Source organism: Protopterus annectens, chromosome 10.part0 (assembly GCF_019279795.1).
Source record: "Protopterus annectens isolate FY-2018-M chromosome 10.part0, PAN1.0, whole genome shotgun sequence".
Lineage (NCBI taxonomy): Eukaryota > Metazoa > Chordata > Ceratodontiformes > Protopteridae > Protopterus > Protopterus annectens.
In genome coordinates this window covers 7461206-7479459 of record NC_056744.1, presented here as the reverse complement: position 1 = coordinate 7479459, position 18254 = coordinate 7461206, and the positions used below count along the sequence as shown (strand labels likewise).

At 36.8% G+C, this 18254-nt stretch overlaps 1 protein-coding gene across 1 annotated transcript in view; it reads right to left on the bottom strand.

The window, feature by feature from the left end:
- UTP18 (UTP18 small subunit processome component) overlaps positions 1–18254 on the bottom strand; it is a 972748-nt gene that overhangs the window by 638629 nt on the left and 315865 nt on the right. Inside the window, exon 4 of the mRNA XM_044084934.1 lies at positions 5370–5495. Within this exon, the coding sequence (XP_043940869.1) occupies positions 5370–5495 (126 nt within the window). The remainder of the gene's footprint in view (positions 1–5369; positions 5496–18254) is intronic.

Sequence of the window (18254 nt, the reverse complement as noted above, 5' to 3'; positions counted from 1 at the left end):
GACATTTGATTAAAGAATATAATGTTATATAATCTCAGTAATGTCAAAAGACAGATGGAGGTACCCTTGTATTTAATATCCCCCTATAGCCAAGTGAGAACGTAACCTTTGTTTTGCAAAGAGAATTTCTGCTCTAGACATAATGACAGGTAGTACAGTATTAAGGAATGGTTATATGTTGCAGCACTCACCATCTTGATTGTACAGAACCAATTTCCATGTGTGCTGTGTGTCTTCAGTAATGTCAATAACATACCATTCTCACATATCCTACTTTATGCAGGACAGCCACTGCCTGGGCAGTTGTGTCCTGTGAAAAAAACTTTAAAAATGTCAAATATCAGAATTAGAAATACTTTTCTGATCCCGCAGGAAATTGATGAGAATTTTAGGACAAAAATGTTTTCTACATTTCCTTCAATACATATATAAATCCATTATTGTGTCTTTGAAACACTTAAATATTATATGAAACAGTATAAATCAAATTCTAAAAAGATAAGTTTTTATTTTGGCAATAAACTGAAGTCCAATTCTTTGCACTGGTTGTAGGTGTAGTTTGTCCTACAAAATCTCACATTTTCATACAAAAATCCCACATTGGCCACGTGGAGATGTGGCAGCCCTACAGTGACACTGTATGTAATTGTGCAAAGGCAGTATATGAAGTCAGGACACAAAACACATACAAGGACAATTATCTATCTTGTGTTGATTTTCCACGAAGGGCAAGGTATTAGATAATGAGGCAGTGAAGAGGGTAGGATACAGTTGCGTCACTGCTCTGACGTTGCCTTCATGTGAGTAACTTGGAATGGCAACAACAGTTTGAAAAGTGTCATGTAGGTCTAAGGATTGTCAGACAGGGAATTAGCCACTCATCAGGCAATACAGACAGAATGATGACAAAAAACCCACACTGTATCATTTCAGTTACTTGTCTACAGATAACAGTGGAATCAAGTACAAATCTGTACAGCTGTCAGGTAGAAAGAGAAAGAAAACTGCTTAATAGCATATCTGCAGACAGTAAGTCACCAACATGCAGCATGTAGTATGTATAGTAGGAGATACATGAGAACAGCACAAAATAAAATATGAAATTAATGAAATGGACCTCTCAACTGTCCAGAATTTTGCAGAATGCCCAGATTTTCATCTGATATTTTTGTTTTGTTCCTCATAGAATTTGTGGTTTTCCTCCAAATCAGTGAAGATGAAAGTTGCTAAATAATGACATATATTTGAGCTCAGACTTCTTAGCCTTCAGAAAATGCATAATGATGCAAACTGTGTTATTCTAGCAGCTTTCTGAGTTTATATGACTATAAAAGACTATAAAACAAAAGGAACCGAAGACTGTCTACTCATGTTTAAACCCTGTATCAGACATATGCCTTTTTACAGAGCTATTAGCAGGCAAGAAAACCATCACACTTAGCTACTATTCAGAGATGAGTTTGAACACGAAAAAAGAAACAAGACTGTTTCTACTACTGTTTGAAATTGCATCTTTCAGATGTTTTCTACAGAAGCTAGACCACTGGTGTCATAAAATAATTGCACTTAGCTAGCATTCAGAAATCAGCACAAAAATAAAATAAGACATGAAATTGACACAAAACTATGTTTACCAGTGTTTTAACTTTGCATTGCTTAGATGCTTTCCTGCAAGGTATTAGCAAGTCAAATCAAAACATTCCTGAAAAGCTAGTTTCTCTGTGGATAAAAGGACAGTTGAAAGTAATGAATGACTCAGTGAGAGCTGTTGTGAGTACAACTGCAATTTGAGAAGGAATCTGCCTAACACCTCTGAAGCTTCCTGCAAGTGCCCTCCCCCAACCCCTGAAGCCAAAGTTGGGACATGCCCATAAAGCCAGACTGAAAATGTAAACAAAGACCAGAATCAAAACAAAAAATCCCTGGGATTGTCCCTTTAAGAGGAATAATAAAGGTGGGTGGCATAAGTTGTTGGACCAAAAAGAAAAAAGGTAGATTATAAGGCTAGGGGGCTTGTTTCCTCCAGGATTGAGTGACTGCTTGTACTTGACCAATGGGAAGTAGGAAGTATTTAACAGTTGGATGTTTTAGTGGTTCTTTACACTGATGAAGGCTTATGTAGCCGAAACCGGCATGTGAACACTTAATAAAATTATTTCCAGGAAGGAGGAGTGCTGTCTTGTTTCCTTGTTTGTTGGATTTTCCAGTGGGACCAAGCACCCGATGACTACACTTGCACAATTTGAATATATAATTAACAACCATTGGATGAGTATGGCTAGTCTGTAAGCAAATGGGAGATGTTATCTCAAGCACAAAAAGGGAATCTGGCTAGGCTTAAAATGGCCCATGATGGTAGCTAGCCTAGTACTTGTCTAAGAGCTTATTATACTGCACTAGTGACCTCTACAATGAGCATCTTCACATTCCTTTGAACTCTGAAAACCCAGAGACCTACTGTCGGTGTCACACATTTAATTACATTTGTGCCACACGGTGAGTAAACGATAAAACAGTTACTTTGTAACACAAATTCAGACTATGTCTTTATTTCTCTTGTGATGGGAAAAGACAGATGGGAAATGCATTCCATTAGTGTTGTGCAGTACATTGTTTCTAAGCACATTTGCTGCTACAGGTGTGCGTCACTGTACATACCTACACGACAGGAAATGTCACTGTGTGTGCTTCACTGTACACATTGACATGAGTGGAAATGTCACTGTATGTGCACAGCTCAGTTGTGGTGCACTCACTTTTCTTTTTCATATTCTTTGCATACTGCTGCCCTTTGATACCTCCAGTAATGTTCTTACAAGCTTTTTTCCAAGTTCTGCTCTACTTTAAAGGGATGCTTGTGGAAGAACAAAAGTTTAATACATCTGATTTAGATGCAACCATTCTATAAATACTGTCCGTCACTTTGGCATATGTAATAACAGATGCATTTTGTGGTATACAGCATGCAGTTCGAAAGTCACAAAATTGTCATTCCTGTCATAAACTGAAAAAAAAGTCATTAAGCTTATCATCAGAATCCAAATAAGTTCCAAAATCAGGACCTCTCATCCTGCAAGTAGACTAGCAGCACAGTGAAATTTTCAGTGAGGCTATCTATTAGCCTGAAAGGTATAGAGATAAAAATACAAGACTGGGTAGTTCCATGCACCACAGGTTTCAAAATGAGACCACAGCTGACCCAGCTGGGAATAGATATGAATGAATGGTCAACACTGCTGGCCCCACCTTGGAAAGACAGACATGAGGCAACTTCCAATTACTGCAGTATGTCTTTCAGCACTGACAAGGATGTTAACTCCCAGAATTCAGAAATACCCAAGGCCACCTAGGCACTATGCAAGAAGCATGAATGGACACAGAGAAGCACCTTAACACACTGCACATAAATATGCATGTAGTATGCTGTAGCCCAAGCTCATGATGGCAGGAAGGCATTACAAAACAAGGAACAAAATCTGTGTGATCCATACATAGTGGCCAGCTAGCATTCAACTTACACCATCCACTACATACTAGGATAATCAAATAACACAGAGAACAAATGTACCAACTTGGATTTTAGCTATGCTTATTATCAGGCTAATGAGGGTGAAAAAGATTAGGGTAACTAGGACTACAAGGGTCACACACACTGACACAAGAGATTACACGTGGAATCTGGCCTTAAAATGACAAATCATCTGATTACTCTTAATTAAGTGTCCTTCCCAACAAGTTGGCAGTCATGAGTTACAGTTGACCACTACAGTCATTTGAGGTGTACTGTGCCAGTAAAATTTCTCATAATGATACCTGCTTCCATTTTCATCAAACCCCACCTCAGATTTATGATGTTCATAACTCTGCTTTAGCACATCATGCCCCTACAGAAACATTTCCTGTATTGCAAAGTAGACTTCAACACAGCAAGTATACAGTACACACCCCGGTCCACCATCCCAAGTATCATGCTTAATGCATTCAATACTGTAAAACATAGCCTTCTAACAAGAAGAAATGCTGTTTCTATATGCTATAGTAGAGTCTGCTCTCATTTAGCTGCTAATGCCCTCTATATAATAAATGCTTTACTCCAGAACAAAAAGGGAAGTTTGTTCTGCTGAAGTAACCTGCTCACTGTCACGTGATATGTAAGCAGAAACTGAATTTAGGTCTGCAGGGCATTTGTTGACAGCCTAGCCCTTTTAATCTAATGAGAAAGTTAAATAGTTGGGAAAAAAGAACACCTGCCTGACAAACTGATATGCAAATACCAGAACATAAAATACAAAAACTCAAACACAAATACTGAATGTACAATAACTTCGACCAGAAGTACCCTAATAGAAAAAAAACAAAAATCATAATCAAGGCAAAACTACTGAAAATGCTGCACTATTGAAAACTGCAACATTTCCATGTTTAATACATCTAACCACAAATGACAGTACGCAAGCTCATATTTTAAAGGCAGTATTTGGAAAATTGTCCTCAGTCAAGTGTTTTCACTGTTTAGTCAACACATGACATACTTTAAACACCCAAATAATTCCTGCCCTATGACTACAAATTTTTTTTAAAGAAACACCAAATACTTAATTGAAGTATATTCGTGATACATCCAAGTACAAGACTTGCAAGCTCCACTGGCATACAGGGATAAAGTCCTAGCAATTTCCCAAACACCTCAAGTTCGAGTAGTGTCTCAGGCACCTGCTAGAGATGGCAGAGTAAAGGGAGGAGTACTGTGGCACTGTCAGCTCACTTCACCTTTTCCCTCTTTTGGAAGAAGTGTGGGCAGCATGTGTCCAGTGTGCAAAGTTCCATGACAAAGTCCCCATTGGAGACCCGAGTGTACACTATAGCACTAGTTCCACGGGAGATAGGGCAATCTTGAGGGGTTATGTCACCTGCAGTAGTGAGTGCCACACCCTCTCTGGCATCCACTATACAATAAAACCTGGACTGCGTTAACTGCATTTACAATGGGGCTAGGGCTAAAATAAGAAACCCTTTAAATGTTACATAAAAAACACCCCTTGGTTGGTTTTCACCCATAGTGAAGGAGGTAATGAATGGGCCACTTGGCCAGGGGATGGGGGCTGATGGCTGGCAAGCAGCAGGCGACAGAAAAAAAAATGACAAAAATATTTACAGGTTCACCTGACTTAGGCACCTTTAGTCTTTTGCCCTTGCTTCTCCCACCAATCTCTGCTGTAGTTACACTTATTTTGTATATTTTAAACAAGCTGTGTCTTGCAAATTCAAACAGTAACTTTAAGACCTGGCAAGTTAGACAAAACTACTTATTCAAAGAAAATGAATATGTATGCTTAGTTTGTTATATACATATGGGTCATTCTAGTTACCTGAAACAGTGAAATAGACTGGTCTATTCCAGCTGTCATGACAACTTGTGCAGAAGGATGAAACTGTACAGTTGTTAACTTCGCATTGGAGGGCCGCTCATGATTGGCATCCAAACAGTTCTTCATCTAAAACACAAAGACATAGTGAAGATAAAATAATGTAAGCAATCCCTGCTTTCATATGCTGCACTACAGAAGTGTTATGTTCAGATCTGATACATAAAATGTGTATTTCTTTTTTCATGGATATGTCTCACTGCTTGATACTGAACACATCTGCATTGATAATGGTCTCAGGTAGAGCTAGGGGCAAAGACATATCAGTGACCTGTAATAACACACAGCAAACTTTTTATACACTTTGTAACCCAGCCAGATGCTAAGCCCACAATGTGAAGCAATGGCAGGGTCTCCTAGTGGCAATGGAATATGGAACACTTCAGCAAACTCTTGGCAGCAGTCAGTGAAGTGAACACTGCTTTGTAAAGGCAAGGAGCTGCAAACAGCACTTCTTTACATAAAGGCTGGGAAGCCACTCAGAAATGCTGTTTAACAGGCTGTCATGTCATCTCTGAGCACAAGTAAAATAAGCCTCACCCCATGAAACAGGTAGCAGCTAGACTGCTTAAATAACCTAAAGTAAAACCTGTTTGACTAGATGATCTCACTTATACAAAAGGCGATTATATCTGCATCCCACATAATATTCAAGTGCAATAAAAAAATCCACTCAGTGGGAAACAATCTCATATCACAGGATCATTTAACCATATCACAGGATCATTTAACATTTATTTATTTAACATTTGTTTACCAGGATTGTCCGACTGGACAACAGTGTTCATTTTCAGCAGAAACCCGAGGAGAAAAGCTCCAGCAAAGTACATTTTTACTAATACATGTCTAGTATAACAAAACAAAAGTCTACTATACAGCTAATATAAATCTATTTACAGTCTAGCAGAGATCAGTAAAGCAATTTATATACATGAGATTAATCAACAAAAATATATACATGAGAGAGGAGCTCAACACATACAAATACAGTACAGCCTGTCTTAGATTTTCTTAAGCCCCTACAGTACATTTAGTATGTCATCTGACAGAATACAGTTACAACTGCGAGGAAGACAAAGGGATATAGGTAAGGGAGAAGGAGGTTACAGGAGTCAGAGTGGATAGAAGTGTATATGTGTGACAAAAAGTTATCCAGGGTTAGTACATGAGCAGAGCCAGGTAGATGTTAGGTGATCTTTTGGTAGTTTATTAAACTTGGTGATGCTGGACGTGGATCTAATATCAATGGGTAGGAGTTCCAGATTTTGGAGACACTGAGTATAGCGAGTCACCAGCATTACTGCTACTTTTAGTGATGTTTACTAGGTTTTTGTTACTGGTGCGCAGGGTCCGGTTATTAGAATAGTTAGTAAGTAGGCCTTTGAGAGCGGGTGTTTTTTCAGGCTGGTTGAGTGTTTGGTGAACCATGGAGAGCTAGATAAAAAATAGTAGGTTGGGGAATTCTAGCCATGAGAGCTCTTTGAGAGAGTGACCGTGGTGGGATCTGTAGCTGGCATCTGTAGTAAACTTTCCTATTTTATTATAGTAGCTATCTAGTTTATGCAAGTTTTCTTGAGGTTAGTAAGGATAGGAGACGCATATAGGAGTGTGGACAGAAGGTGGGTTCTGGCAATGGAGATTTTAGATTTGTCTGTGAGGAAAAGTTTGTTCCTGTATAGGCTACCCATTTTTTGTCGGCTTTTTTGATTTATGTGGAGATCAAAGTTTGTGTTTTGGTCTACTACCACTCCCAGGAGTTTGGTGTGGGAGACTCGGGTAATGATGGTACTGTTTGCTGAGGTGATTTTTGAGTAGCAAAAAGGGGTCTGAAGATCTTGTATGGTGAAACAGGATGAGTTTTGTTTTGTTGGGATTGAGTATTAACTGGGCATTGGTTAGCTAGGTTTGTACTTTATAGAAGGATTGCTGTATTATTTCCTGAAGATGGTGGAGTGTTGGAGCTGCACAAATTAAGGTAGAGTCATCGGCATATTGTATTAACATGGTTTCATTAGTGGCAGTATGTAGGGTATTAGTGAATAATGTGAAGAGAAGAGGGCCAAGAATGCATCCTTGTGGGACCTCTCAGGTGACTGACAGCAGTGGTGAGAGAGTTACCCCATTTGACTGCTTGCTACCTCCCAGTGAGTTCATAGTTTACATCCTTAAGCATTTATTTTTTCTTCATCTGTTTTTTTGACAAGTAAGAGATACAATGGCTTAGCTAACCATGCACTCTTAACAATACTACCGTCGCTTCATCATTCCCTTCCCCTCTCACCCTCTTTCCATCTGTTCCATTAGCTCTTGAATGTCCCAAGGACTCTCACTCCAAATCATGAAAATACTTCATTCCAGGGGTCCACGACCTTCTTTGTCAAGAAATATTTTTACAGTCAGGGGAACAATTATCTGCTGCCTGTGCTTCCTCTGGTTCCTTCCTGTTAAGTGTGACCTCCTTCACAACTCCTGTCTATGAATCTGTACACCTCCACATGATAAATTCCTTTTACTATCTGTTCTGGTCTATAACAAGATCTTCAACATCTCTAGTCTCTTCTCATATTCTTTCCCATTCATCCCACACACCCATTCTAATGACTAAGGTCTGCCACTTGTACTGTCACCACAACTGATCACAGTACTCAAGCTGCAACCAAGATCAAGGCCTGAAAGATTAGCCACCTCCCATAAAGCACATTACCATTCTCATTGCTGCTGTAACAAATTTTGCACACTATTCCTAGTGGTTTTGTCCAGGTGTGACAAACAATCCCAGATCCTTTTCTAGTTTTGTCATCATCAGTTCTACCTTCTTGAGTGGATATTCACCCTAGATTTGTCTAGGCCCAAGTACAGTATTTTCACATTTGTCTACAATTTACCTCAAACTGCTAAATTCCTGTCTACTTTATTAACCTTTGAAAGTTGCAGATCTCACACTAATTTACATAATCTTTCCACCATCAGTGAGGAGGAGGATTCTGTTTTCTATTCCCTTTTCTATTCACTTCCCTTATAACCATCAGTTCTCACTCGAACTGCAACTTATTCTACAACCACACTACAATACATTTCCTTAGTTTCAAGTCCATCTGCTGTCCCTCCAATCTTTCTAGCAGCCAACTGGTAGGCTTCATGAAGTTCATGCAAGCAACATCTGTCAATAATCACATCTAAAATGCTACTACATCCCAAAGACACTGGCGCACAGAGATAACGTAATACATTTTATTGAACCAACACATGTTTTACAACTATGCAAGCTTTTGGATTAATAGAAGGCCTTCACTGTGGATTATTAAGCTACTGATGATGGTCACAATGCTTTAATATTCAACTTGTGCCTAGAAAGAGAAGTATTCCCACACCAGTTAGATCGACTGCTGACACTGCAGTGCAGCATAACTGGGGTACTGCACTTTTGGGTGCATCTTCCTTCTGATGAGATGTTAAACCAAGGTCCCATCTGCTTGAGTTGGTGGTAGCTCAAGTGGATGTAAAAGATTCCATGGCACCTATCAAAAACAGTAGGGATCCTTTATTTTAAGAACAATGTATTACCATTGTTTAAATTATTTACAATATTTACAATGTCTATAGTCTTGTTAAAGTTCTATAGATTACATATCTACATATATTTGCACATTTCTTTTACACTTTAAACCTTTCTATAAAAATACGCAATTAATTCTTATATAACCCCCACTCTAACTTCCACAACCAAAAGCTAATCTTTATCAAGTCTCATTAAACACTATACATTATTTATTTAACCCTTCAATCCCAAATAACATTAACCATTTTTCTATCCATTTTGTCAACATATTCTTTGTTTTTATCTTTATAAAAGCTGTATTCCATCATATTCATGCTTATGTCATCTGCACCATTTACACTATCTAAATAATTTGCTTCTATTTTTTTCCATAACTTTACAACTGTTTTACATTTCAAAAAAACATGTTCCACAGTTGTTTCTTCCCACAATTATTACACACTCATTTCTTTTTTATAAGACATATTAGCCCTCACTAGCAATTTCTTTATAGCAAGTCCCCTCAAAGGAATCTTGACGTTCAACAATATTTTTACATCTCTCACTTCTATCATTTATTACTTTCTTCTAATTCTTTCCATGGATATATATATATATATATATATATATATACATATATATATATATATATATATATATATATATATATATATATATAAACATTTCCCCATTATACTGTAATACCATATTTTTCTGTCTTTTCACAAATTATCCATACTTATTTTCCACATTATAATTTTTTTTCTTGGTAAGCATTTATCTTCTCATTTTTCCAATCTCTTTCTCTTTATCTTTATCTTTTCACCATATCCCATTCTTTACTGCACTTGCATTTTAATAATTTAGTGATTACATTTTCATTATTCTCTCATCAACTTGAGAACTTTAGACAAATTTAAAAATGCTGCATAATCAATAGGGTTAATTAACCCCAGACCCCTCCCCTTTTCCTACGTACAAAATACCTCTCTTTACAGGGTTCAATCCCCATACAAATCAACTTTTTTCTTAAATGACAATCTAAATGTCTTCCAAAAATCACATATGCAGTTGATCCTTTCTTATAACATTTTCCCACTGCATATCTAAAATTACCTGCTTACAAAAATCTAATCCGATATTTCTATTTATTGCATATTAAATCTGATTTTTCTTATATTATCCTCATAACCAAAATATTTACTTTTCTCTTTGCTTAAACACGTACATATTATTTGTAAACAATTTTTAAATTCAATATTATCTCATCCATCACAGTTTTCTGTCTAGATATTAATATAATCTGATCAGCATAAGATTGCATGACAGGAATCTCAATTTCCTCTCTAGCTGCATATGTTATATACTTCATATCCTGATTAACATAACTTATTACTGCATTCATTACTAATGCAAATATTACGCCACTCAAAGAGTATTCTTGTCTAAGTCTTCTCAATGTTAACCACCAATTGCTCAATACATTTTCTTTATTGTATTTGTAAGAAGTAATGCACACATTAATTTTTTCACATATAAATATCCATTAGAATTCCAAGATGTATGGAATCAAAAGCTTGCATAAATCACCTACCATAAATAGCAGTCTGTCATGTCTAGTTAATATGTTGTCCGCTAGTTCTCGAAGCACCATTAATAATTCTTGGTATCTGCTACCTTTAACAATAAAGTTTCTTGCAAGATATGTAAAAGTTTAACTTCCATCCTTTTTTGTATATTCTTCATGAACATTTTATAATCTGTATTACTCAATACTACAGGCCTCCAATTCCGAATATCACATCTACCACCCTTTTTCCATATAAATTTAAATGCCTACTACAAAGTTCTTTAAGTAAATCCCACAACCAGCCACTCATTTAACACTTCTATAACGCAATTCTTTTGTACTACTGTCAAATTCTTGCACATGTTGTATTTCTATCCCATCCAGTCCTACTGCCATTTCTAGATTTACTTTTCCTAAAATTTTGCCCAATTCTTCTGATGCTATTCTCTTTTTCAAATCTCTATTATCATGATGATTTCACTTTCCATATAATTTTTGTTCTACCTTATCTCTTAACATTTTTGAACATAATCCATTACTATGTTCATTATTTTTTATTTCTCTTATCAAACCCTTTTCAAAATTTCCTAATTACACTGTCCCCTTTCATTATTCTACTAAGATACACAGCAACTTTCTCTTTTTTCCCTAAAGGAAGTACCCGTTTAAATAAGTTTCTTGTTTATTGACAAAATTCTTACCTTTTCCCAGATTGTCAAATGCTTTTTCACTTGCTATACTAACCTTTTTCATTACTTCTTTCCTCTTATTCCTTTGAAAAGTTGTATAACATTTTTTTATATTTATTCTTAAAAGAAGCCCAATATTCTGACTGATCTTTGTAGAATTGTCTCATATTGATATGATCTTCCCATAATCATAAACACATTTTTTCCATTTTCCTTCCCACTACTTCTCATTTAATCCTTTTAAACCTTTAGCTATCTTAAGAACTTCTTCTTTATCTCATCTCTGTCCAAATGACTGCATGATCCAAATAACTATTTCTACGCTACTTTCTTCCATAGACTATAATCCCCCAGATATCAAACATTAATCTGTGTTCTAAAAGTCCCCTTATACATATGTCCAAATAACTATTATTTCAAACATTCCCTTTATACAGTTCATAATTTCCATAACATTCTTAAATGTCACCACCTTTTTTTCTTGTATTTTTTTTTCTTAAATCACAATAACAGGTCTCTTGCTATGATAATTTTGATATTTACAGGCACATACTTTAGAATTTGATTAAACATATGTTCCCCTTCTTTGTTTATAACTAGTACATACTGCAATTAAAATGTATGCCCTCTCTTTCTATCATATATCTAATAACTATTACCCTTCCCATTATTAATGTTACATCCAGAATTTTAACAGTTTTCTTTGCTAGAATTCACATTCCTCAAGTATTGTGACTTAATTTCCAAACTATATAATTTCCCCATACAGTTCTTGTTTGCAGACTATCTTCTTTTGTTAATAATCTTAGGTCTTCCATTATTATATCCATATCCACCTTTTTATACAATTCTATAATAGCTAATCTTCTAGCTACACTTTTTAAACTAAAAAGATTGATAGCCAATATTCGACAATTATCTCTTTTCCAAAGTATACTATAGGGTAAACAATTAATCCTTCACCCTTTTCTTTTCTTTTTTTCTTTCACATTTAGTCTTATAAATTTTCTCTCTCTCTCATACCCTTTTTCAAATATAATTCTTTTTTTTAACAATTAAAACTCCACTGCCAATCATGAGCGGACAGGCGATCTACTGCCAATCATGAGCGGACAGGCGATCCGCTGTGGCAACCCCTAACAGGGAAAAGCCGAAAGAAGAAGAATTCTATACTTAACAACTCTTCTTTTTGTATTTCCATTCTCTTATTCCTACCTTTATTTATAACCTTTGCATCTCCTTGCTTCTGTCCCTGCGCTTCTTAATTTATTTCTTCAATTTCTTCTCATGCATGTTCCTCTTCCTCTTGTTACAATATATTTGCTTTTTTCAACTCATCCTTCCCCTCTTTATGGTCCAAACACATATACCCAACTCTTATTACATTTATAGCATTTCAATTCACATTTTTCCATCATATCTTATTTCACAGCATATGTTGCATTTTCGCTTAACACAATTTACAATCAAATGATTTGTCTTTCCACAGGAAAACAAAAACAGGTTTTTGGCTGATGTCAATATTTCTCAACCTCCTTTTGCCCTTTGACATTTCTAACACTAGAAAATGCACAATTTTATAATTTTCCATTTTTCAGTATCACACTGAAATCCCATCCCCTATTACATACATCTCTGTTATCATAAACCTTTAAAGTTTCTATTATTTCTTTTACATACATTACTCAAATGTTTTACAACTTCAGTCCTAAACTGTATATTTTTTTTGGTTTCTCTATGAAAAGCTTTAAATGCATAGAAATTTCAAGGAGCAATCTTTCTTTTTTTCATACCCTCCCAAAATTTTCCATTGCATGTTTATTTTTTAAAAATAATGTCACAAAACTTATATCGATAAAAGCTCTTACCTCAGTAAGCTTGGTTCCCAATGGAGAAATTACATTGAAGGACCAATTGTATTCACTTCTCTTTCCGCTCTCCTCTTTAACTGCCTGGAATTCAGCATTTGCTCCCCAAAAAGACTGCCTTCCACACGACTTTCTCAGACTCAGTCTCCTTTCCAATCTGAAGTGAAGTCTCAGTTGACTTCGGTTCTCAATCACTCGTCTTCCACTCTTTGGCAGGAGCTTTACAAACATCTACCGATAAATTGGCACTCTTATTTTCCTCCAGCAATGCTGAATTATCCAAGCAACTGTTACAGTTTCTGACACCATGACAGCAAGCCCCTTGCTTCTTCAAGCCACCTACAGGCCCAGAATGGAGGCAAGAGGCATCACAACAGTCCACCTTGCCAACAAACCAAGTAGTGGAAGTTCCTCAATGCCCTGGCAAAATTTCCCCAAGTAGTATAAATATCTTCTCAGGTCTCCCCTGAAAAGAGGCCAATAGCTTAGTGGGACTGGTTAACAAATGACAAATAAATAACTTCTTTCTCACTGGCTACAAAGGATGTGTGAAAAGTGCCAGTGTGAGAAATGAAGCCTGGATGATTAATATGTCAGCTATATCTCACTGAGAGACACAGTGCGTGCATGCACATCTGAAACTTTAGATGACCAAATTAAGGACCACCATAAAACTAAAGGTTTCTCCTTGCATAAGATAAATTCAGTGTTCATTTAGCAGGCAAAAAAAAAAAACGTAATCTTCTCGGAAAATAAACCTGGATCTGGTTCAAATGACAAATCCTTCTGGTTATTACCACATGTGTTTTGTTCTAGAAATCTTACTGGCTCTTCCCTCATGATTCTTTTCATAGTTCTGTTTATAGTATTTTCCTTACGGGTTCGGCATGCACTGCTAGCCGTAAGATGACACATTTATAGCATGTATGCATGCTCAGTGTCAAGCTTTATATTTAAGAACCAATTTATGAACTAAAAAAATAAGGGAAAGTGACACTAAAAATAAGCCAATATTAATTATGAAAAAGTGCTTCTAAATCATTACTAACACTACTTAGGTTCATAGGTGTTTACTACGGTAAGAGCCTTTTTAAGCCTAGCCATGCATCCCAAATCTCTGACAAGTTCTAATACCCTTGATAAATGTCACCATGGGCCTGGGTTATGAACCATTTACAGGCTGCCTGTGTCCATTAGAGACACAAGTGCCAAGCCAGGGGACGACTTTCTGGTTTCTCATCCAATTGTCCAAGATGCACTTGAATTGGGTTAGGCAGGAATTCTGCTTCACGCGGACGGGGAGCCTGTTTCAGAGACAGAATAGTGTCTAGGATACATACCAGTCTCTCCAGCAGGTTCTATTTATATCACAGGCAAGATTCAAATCTTTAGAATGATTAATTCTGGTGCGTTTTTTTTTGTGGGTATGCAGGAGGTCCATCAGAGTGAGGTCTGGCAATGCCCTGCATGCCAGGCATAGATCTCTCCTCAAAAGCCTGTAGGAGCAGAATACAGGGATAGGGCCTTGTGCTGGCCTGCACAGGACATTTTATTTACGCCCTGTATTCTTTTAGGGAGAAACCTCTGTGGACGTTCCAATTACTGGATATGCCTGGTTAGGTACAAACCAAAGGGGGCAGTGTATTCAATGATAGGCCTGATGAATGCTGAATTCAGTGGAACAATGACTTCCTTGGACTTAGATGCCATACCTTTGTTTATAAGTTGCGCAATATAGAATGATTTCTTCACCACTGTAGACACATTTACTAACTATGTGCGTCCCAAAGTCCCTTACTACTGGGTAAACTCTAAGGGGTGTGTTGTCAATAGGACAGTTACCAGGGATAGATGACTTCCCAAAGGATACTATTTTGCATTTATTGGCATTTAGTTTGGGGCTCTGACTCCAGGGTGTCTGTGTCAGCCCCTCCTGGAGACCATCTGTGTCAGTGTGAGAGTCAATGACAGCTCCTAATTTGCAATCACCTGCAAATTTAGTCAGCCAGAGACCACTGACATTGGCCTTGACTTCTGAAAAGTAGATGCCAAAAAGGAGCTGTCCAACAACTGATCCCTGAGGGACTCCACTTGTGGCTAGCCTCTTTGTAGAGGTGGATCTCCGATTCTAACTTCCTGGGGTCCTGTCTGACAGCCAGTTGGCTATCTACTGGGTGACACATGGGTTTATACCCAACCTCCTGAGTTTGTCAACCATGCCCGAGTAGGTTATTGTGTCAAATGCCTTGGCCACTTATGAAAAGTAGCTTACTCAAAATATAGGAATTAAATATTTCAGGGTCTATTTCAAGCCTGTATTGTCTGCTTGCTCCTTTCCCATAGATTACTACTTAATTATAACATGGACACTAAACAAATCTTGTTTATATGCCAACATTGCTAAAAGTTAAAGGAAAAAAGCATTTAACAAAATACAGTGTAAAATAAACATCTAAAGACCAATGTAATCTCCAACAAAATAAAAAAAAAGAGAGAGATGGGATGAGAGGATTATCTGTAGAGTGCAACTTCAGGAAACAACACAAACTCCCCTAAACCTGCGAGTACAGGTAAAGGAATTTCTGCTAGTTGTTTAGAATTATATTCTGAGGAAGAGAACAATGGAACTCTAGGAGATGCCCCTTTACCAGTGGATTTAAAACTGAACTTTCCAGGATGTTTGGAGTATATAGTGAATCGCTGCAATACTCAAATGGGTAGACATTCCTCAAACTACACAACTTTCTCCAGCTTGAGAATATGAAGAATCAGGGCTATCAAAATTGCAATCAGAGCCAGAGGAGCAACTATTGACTAACAAGGGTTCTTCATTGACGGACGGACAACGTATTGTTATAAGGAACAATTTTTCTATTTACAACTATTCATCTACTGCAAATATAACAGAAAATTATTTACCTCACTTTTCTTATGGACTTATTTTGTTGCCACTGGTAGATTAGATGTGAACAATTTACTTGAACTTAAATTTCTTGACAGAAAATTACATTTTTCTGTTATATTCTTTGATAAAAAAACTTACTTACCTTTGGAATATTTAACGTGGAAAAGTACATTTAATCACCCCCACTTTAAATTTATTTGAGGGAATAGTTGAGAATGGTTTGAGGGTGCTTTATATGCATCGTAAGTTAAGCCATGACATGAATTTAAATTTATTTTTTTAGTTATGTTACATTTGTTTACCGAGAGAGTCCGACTGGTCATAAAACCCTTTTTCAGCGGAGTCCCAGGGAGAAAAGCTCCACTGTTAGTAAACTATTTTGCTAGTAGAATGAAACTTGTATAATACAATAAAGAAAAAAATAGTAACAGACATTCATAACGGTAAAAAGACTAGAACAGAATAAATTGGTCAAGTGGGAGACGAGACAAATAATCTTGTATAACAATGCTTCTAGAAAGACAGTTATTACAGTAGTAGCAGGTAGTGACATTGTATACAATAAGAGTGCAATTACGATACTTAGTCTTATATACAGGTAGGATAGCAAACTGAAGACTTACAATCTGACAGATATTAACAGTGAGAAAGGAAAGAAAACAACATAAGGTAGTCATATGGCTTAAACTCAATGCTCATTACATATGCAATTAAATCAGCTAATTCCATGGTTTGGGCTACCCATGCCCAGTACATGTACAAATCCAGGAATTGGTGAGGTGATAGACTTATTACACATATATGATGAACAGAGTATTAGAATTATGACATTCAGTAAGGGGGATGGGCTAGTTACAATGGATAAAATGGTTTATAACTAAATTTACACTACACTAAACGATTTTGACACATACCAAACAGTTTCCTTGAATTTACATTTATACTGCAGAACTAACATGAGGTTAGAATACTTAGTAATGCAGAAAGTGATCATTTTAGACAAAGGTTTCTGTATGTTGCTAAACCAAGAATTCAAGCACTGCTTGGCATACCCAAAAGGTACACAAAAGTAATTTGGGTCCTCCTTGGTGTCTCATAAGGGACGCAGAGGATCAATAACTCAACCTTTTGCTATATACGCAGACAGTACAGTTAAACCAATGTTCAATTAAGTATTTAATAAAAAGATTCTTGGAACTTTTTAGCTTGTATTTCCCCACAGTTACTTGAGGAAGGGGGACTTTCTGTAAAACTGGAAGTGTCTGACTGTTTTTTCTCTATTGCACATGAAAAAGGGTTAGAATAGTTTAAAGAAATATCAATTTATGGAAAATTATTGAATAATCATGATTTATGATTTCACTGAAATTGTTCTGAAACATAATTACATTTTTTTAAGGGGAGTATTACCACCAGGCAAAAGGAGCAGCAATGGAGCAGCAATGGGTCCACTTGTGTTAACTTGGTAATGGTCTGGTAGGAGAAGGTTTATATTTTCAACACAGAGTAGGTATGCTGCTGGAATAAATAAAGGATTTATCTACAGTTATAGCTTGGAGAGGTTCACTGGACTACCACGGTGCTTACTGCTTTCTTCCTTTTGGTTGTTGGGACTTAGTTCGTGGTTTGGTTTATTACTGGTTTTTGCTATGGCAGAGAGTGCGGAGACGTCCGACTTCCCAAGCACACCATTTCTTTTGCGTGATGAGGCAGATGACGTGCCAGTCACAAGGGCGGAATTTCGGCAGGTTGTCAGCCTACTTACCCAGATCAGTAACTCATTGAAAAATAAAGAAAGCAATCCATCGGTTACATCTGGGGTTGCGGGCAATCAGCTTCAGGAATTTGGAGAGAACAACACGGGTCCGGAACACGACAAGGAAGCATCTATTTCAAATGCGAATGGGTGACTAAATGCTACGGGACATTCATTGGACATTTTTTAAAAAAACGGATCATCTTTACAGCAGCAGGGTGCGAATAAACTAGCCGATAACAATGCAAGAGCTTTTAACTTTGGGGCATGGACAAACAAAGCATTCATTTTTGAAAAAGGTACTGTTGACAATTCTTCAAAAACAAGTAAAACGGACAATGATTTTTTTATTGTTTAAAGAAAAACTGTATGCATACAAGGCAATGCAGTTAGAAATTGACTACATGTATGAGTGTGTTAGAGTTAAAAGAGTCCCAAAAGGGCTCCGTTTAATCAAATTCCCTAACAATGCTACTCAAGGGACACAACTCTTTAAAGATAT